Source organism: Trematomus bernacchii, unplaced genomic scaffold (assembly GCF_902827165.1).
Source record: "Trematomus bernacchii unplaced genomic scaffold, fTreBer1.1, whole genome shotgun sequence".
Lineage (NCBI taxonomy): Eukaryota > Metazoa > Chordata > Actinopteri > Perciformes > Nototheniidae > Trematomus > Trematomus bernacchii.
Genome location: NW_022987973.1, coordinates 6533148 through 6539227, shown reverse-complemented (window position 1 = coordinate 6539227; position 6080 = coordinate 6533148). Strand labels below are relative to the sequence as shown.

General features: G+C 38.9%; 1 protein-coding gene across 1 annotated transcript; it reads left to right on the top strand.

Moving 5' to 3' along the window:
* The first annotated feature begins 2018 nt into the window (after nt 1-2018).
* On the top strand, nt 2019-2996 carry mc1r (melanocortin 1 receptor). Its single transcript, XM_034116328.1, has one exon. It carries the CDS (start codon nt 2019-2021, stop codon nt 2994-2996), a length of 978 nt encoding a protein of 325 aa, XP_033972219.1.
* Nucleotides 2997-6080: the final 3084 nt, after the last annotated feature.

Below are 6080 nucleotides of genomic sequence, written 5' to 3'. Positions count from 1 at the left end.
TGTGACTGTGTTTGATTGTCAAATGATGTCATTGTTCCTAGATCACCTGGAGCTATGCTGAGTGAGAAGTTTCATGCGATCGTTTTCAGTATAGAAAGGCTTTCATATTCTCAGAGAGAGCTGTTTGCTAGTGTCAGAAACCGTCTGATGCAACGCTAATGCTGCAACCACTGCTGCATAATTTATATGTATGTATATAATAACTTAGAGATCACGACAGGGTTATCTTATTTTTTTTATTCTGAGGTACTAGACCTTAGAGAACTAAAACTATACCTGTAGTTATTGACCTTGGTAACTTCTGTTAAATAGCACTGTGCATTTGAAGTCAAAAGTGTACATGCTGATGATTATTTCAGTATCCATTAATGTGGAGATTATTTTATAGATTAATAAAATAATCTTTTAGTAAGATGCATTGTAAGAATAGCATGTTGCAAGTTCCCAGAGCCTGAGACGGTTTGAGCCAAACAAGACTCGAAACATGTCCAGATTATAACGAAATCATCACATTTGAAAAGCTAAATCGAAAGAGACAATAATACTTTTATATAAACAATTAATAGATTATTCAAATAGTTATTAAAGTAGCTTAATTATTTGTCCATCAATTCATCTGTAATCTTGATGTTTAGCTTAAATTGAGAGGAATTTAAAACTTGAGAACCTCTTTTAAGAAGCAGAACAGCAATTATACACTTTCCCACAATGCTAATTGTATACCCTGTTAATTCTGATTAAAGTATATAGCTTACAGTTTCAATTACATACTATAAACATATAGTCCTGACTGAACTACACCCCAATACAAAACATACCAAATTCTTGCTCAGTGCAATGAGTCTTTTATTTAATCCAGACCTTAACCATGCAGCAACTGGTGCTACTCAAATGTAAAGTAGACCAATGGATTGTTCATATTTGAATAAGAACTGGTGTCATGTTATTACAGTGCTTTTCGATATAGGCAAGGAAGAAATCATCAACCATCAAACACCAGCTTTTTGTTGATGACTTAAATAGCTTATGTGGTGACGTGTCTACAGCAACAACAGTATTTTCTGCAAATAATTGACTTATCAGATTTGTTTTATCCGTAGAAAATTGCAAAAAAAGGTCAAACTCAAATCTGGAATTTAAAGCATTGATTCATATCTGTTCATGTCTGTCTGTAAGAAGGGAAAAGCAATGGAGGAGGCATACACGTTTGGTGGTCACATTCTTGCATTCATTTAAGGGTAATTTTTAGATGGATAATATGGCACTGTCACTGTCATTATTATAGCATAATAACTTGCACGTTTGTAAAGATAAAAGGAAACTACAGCATGCATTTAAAAAAGAGGACAACAAGATGAACTACTGGGCTGAACAAATCTTTTCACCGCCCTGCTCTCCTCTACATGTTTTCTCCAAACTGCGCTTGTGTCAGACATGACTGAAGATCACAGCTCAGCAGACGACTGCTGGAGAGGAGGAGTCGCCGGGGGTCAAGAAGCATCACTGAGAGAAGTGTTCAACCAAGTCACCAAATCCCAAGGTAACAAGGACACTTTATTCACTCTCGACCATGTTAGTCGGAACTGTCGTTGCTTTTTGTGGATTATATTTTTGAAGCGATGTTTTGACGGAGAAGTTCATTTTATGGATTCCTATGCTGGACCACTTGCATCCATAGGAAAGAAGAAAACTGTCATCAAAGAGACAACATCGCAAAATCTCTGGAATTACTTTGACTTCACCCAACTGCCGATTAATATTGATTTAATGGCTGAAATATATAGAAAAAAAACAGTTTTTAGTTATTAGGGGGTGCATTGTGGATAATTGACAATCAACGCGTTGATGGGTTCAACAACTGAACCACTCACTTGATTTTCTTCTAACCAGTTTGAATAAAACAGCTGATGGTGAAGCATCCTCCAAAAAGAAAACAATAACTTTCTTCCCTCGTTTGAGACTTTGCTGCAGTAAAAACCAGAAGCGCAGTGTGTTAACCTGCCAGCCATCAGTCAGTCATGGAAATGACCAACAGGTCACACAATATCCCCTCCATCCTCCACGTGGACTTCGGCCCGCTAAGTGACTTTTTGGAGTATAACGAAACTAACTCCACCGCAGGAGAGCGAAACTCTTTGGGCTGCGTGCAGATCCGCATTCCTCAGGAGCTCTTCCTCGCGCTGGGGCTCATCAGCCTGGTGGAGAACATCCTGGTGGTCCTGGCCATCATCAAGAACCGCAACCTGCACTCACCCATGTACTACTTCATCTGCTGCCTCGCCGTGTCCGACATGCTGGTGAGTGTGAGCAACGTGGTGGAGACCATCTTCATGCTTCTCAACGACCACGGCCTGATGGACGTGCACCCTGGCATGCTGCGCCACCTGGACAACATCATCGACGTGATGATCTGCAGCTCCGTGGTGTCCTCGCTCTCCTTTTTGTGCACCATCGCCGCGGATCGCTACATCACCATCTTTTACGCGCTGCGTTACCACAGCATCATGACCACGCAGCGCGCCATCGCCATCATCGCGGTGGTGTGGCTGGCCAGCATCACCGCCAGCATCCTCTTCATTGTGTACCACACCGACAACGCTGTCATAGTGTGCCTCGTGACCTTCTTCTGCATCACTCTGGTGTTTAACGCGGTGTTGTACCTGCACATGTTTGTCCTGGCGCACATTCATTCCCGGCGCATTGTGGCTTTCAACAAAAGCAGACGCCAATCTACGAGCATGAAGGGAGCAATTACCCTCACAATCCTGCTCGGGGTCTTCATTGTATGTTGGGGCCCCTTCTTCCTCCATCTAATCCTCATCCTCACCTGCCCAACCAGCCCCTTCTGCAACTGCTTCTTCCGAAACTTTAACCTTTTCCTCATCCTCATCATCTGCAACTCGCTCATCGACCCTCTCATCTACGCCTACCGGAGTCAGGAGCTGCGTAAAACCCTGCAGGAGCTGGTGCTGTGTTCCTGGTGTTTTGGTGTTTGAAACCGTGTACTTCTAGGAAGAAAAAGAGCACCAATCTAACTACAATTATTGTCGGCTACCTCTTCTTCCTGAATGTGAATTGTGTCAGAAGATGAAGTATGCTGTGACTGCTGCGTGCTTTAAACCGCTCATGGGGGACTGTAGTTCTGATAAATACTTGTCTCTACGTGGATTTAGTATTTAGTCTTGCTGTACAGATACTTTTGGTGTCCCTGCATTGTGAAACACCTTGATATTTAATCCAATAATGTCTCCTGGTACTGGACTACTTATTTTAGCTGACTGGCCTTTTATTATTGTTGTTTGTGTTGTGTTTTCCTCTATAAAACAACACGGTTTTTTTTTTAATATAGTGCTCTCTGTGTTCGTCAACATGTAATCTTATTGACACTTTTGAAAAGAATAAATAAACACATGCACTGGCTGTTCAATGTAGCCTAATGTGCTGGATAAGTATTTCAATTAATTAGAACGCAATGTGGGTTTAGTGTCCCTAAGTAATTAAGAATATATCTAGTATATTTTGACTCCCAAAGTGTTCAAATCTAACTCTTTATTTGGAGTTTATATTTTACACTTTTGACAGTGTTCAGAGAACACCAAACTCTTGGACCTATATACACCCCGAGACTGGTGTTAAATGTACTCTTATAGAGTAGGCCTACAATGTACACTGTGGTTTTTGCTGTGTAGGCACGCATTCATTTAAGTCTAGGCTATTTACTCTTTTAACGAAAAGTATAGAAGCAATTCCCAATTCTGATATTGTTGTGATTTGCGTGGATTTCGGGGGTTTGGGACCTCTCGTCATTTTAATGCTGTCCATGTCCTAAACTTTTTGAATATTTGCCATTAAGGCATGCATCCCCGAAGCATTTATTGAGATGAAAACGTTTCACTGCTGATGAAACAATTGTTTTAATTTCGCAGTGAACGCGGGGATTATTTGTTTGAGCAAGGTGCAACAAGGGGAGGCTATAGATGAAATTCGTTGTAGTTACCCTTTAAATTACACAAGGCCTATTGAAAGTCTCGTTGCAGTCTAATTGGTGGCGATGTGTGTGAATTATTTCCCCTCAAATAAATGTCCGGGTGACTGGGGGGGGGGGGCGGGGATTATGAGAAAAATCACATGAACTGCCACGCTTGGTAACAGGCCTGGGGCATCAGAGGGTTTATGAAAGAATGCATATCAAAGTTATATTTCTGGAAGTGTCTGTAGTTCTCTGAATTGCGGTTGGTCGAACACTTGGGACTTTGGGCCTGGTGGCCTGCAGATGTGTTTGTAAAAAAAGCCATAAGAGCTTAGACTTTGAAACAAAATGCTTTAAGATATAACCTATTGCTCTTGAAATTACCAAGCATACAATATGTAAAACTCATATTTTATTTGTAATTATCATGATATCCTATTCTTTATTGATCCTAAGGATTAACAGAGATTTTGGAAAAACTGAAATGCTGTCTGTAATGTTATGGTATCTTTTAATACAAAGTGCTTTTGAAAAATTGTTCCCAAATACAGAAACACTGGACTGTTTTGTCTGACAGGACAAACACTATTTAACTTTAGTGGTTAGGTGATGGCCATGTATGGAAAGCGCATGTTAATATTTAAAATAACTTAGACTGCTGTAGTAGTTGAAATATGCTTGTCAGATTATTTGCTGCTGTATTATATTATTTAAACAGTCCCCATTCAATTCATTCATTTTCTGTTGATTTTAAATTTTCAGCCAACTGTTAATGATGTTTTGGTTTTAATACCATTACCTGGTGTGTGGTGTTTTCTTCTTGGCGTGGGAGTCATTACCTATACAGTATGTTGTATCTGCTATATAAATCTTAAAAGATAACCTCTATTAAAAGTAATGAGAATTACTTTTAATAGAGGTACTAACGTCTCAGTCTGAAGTAAACCTGATTGAATACATTGTAAATGCTGGCAAAACAAACCCTACTGAATTAACTGGAAATTGTTTACATGTTGTCTATTTATCTCAAATAAACCGACCAAAACAACACAAGCTTGTGGGAAATGAAAAATAATAACAGCAGCATGTTCATGACTGTTCTTGTTATGTGTGTATTATTGTTCAATTCAAAGCATTCATTCATGATGCTAACTATTTCTGTACACTGCTTCGTACAGTCTCCATGCGTCTGATGTGCCAACTAAGGACATTTGAAGGTTATAACATTATGGCTTGTATTCTAGTTCTTTAGCCATACTGTCATGACCTTATGTCATTACACATCTAGAAGTATCTCTGCAAAAACGTCACGTGCAATGTAACTTCTGCAGATGATGAACCAAGACAGAAAAATACATGAACTTAAATAGACGTCAATAGACATAAACGTATTCACATGCAACATGAACACATTATTTATGCCTTAAAAATATGCAATGCAACATTTGTTCTTAGCAGACAGAAGGGCCTTTGATATATAACAGAACAGAGACGTTCTTGAAAAGCAACTTTTTCAAACTCATGATCAAGTTCAGTTGCTGTGCAACATCTCAACAACACTGCTGGGAGGGGTTCCAGATTTCCATCTGGAACAAATGTAAATTCTTGTACTGTCCTCATGGAGGAAATTAAAAACCTTAATTGTTTTTAAATCATTCCAAAAATACTGAGTTGATAATGGTTCACCCATGGGCCTCCTTTGGAAGAACTACATTAATTGTTATTTCATATTTTTAGCAGAGAACGAGCATTAGCACTAGATATGTATTTTTAATTCTGGGGATCTTTTAGTGACTTTCCCTTCCTCTTTAACTCTTCACTGCTTGGTTGTTGAGTTTGGTTGATATAGGTTTTTTTTTTTTTACCAGAATGTTATGACCTGTATCTTTTGGAATTACTTTTGCTTTGTACAGAAGAAGAGCATGAAGCATGAACCCAAAATGAATGAATTATCCTTCATTTTCAAAATTGGTATTTTTAGGCAAAAAATGTTTGGTCACCTTGTTAAAATAATAATGTCATTGTAGTTGCTGCTTCAGGAGGTTATACCTTCGAGTTCATTATTTGGATTATATGAAGGTCTACTGTGCCGTAGAGGCGTCATTAAAAA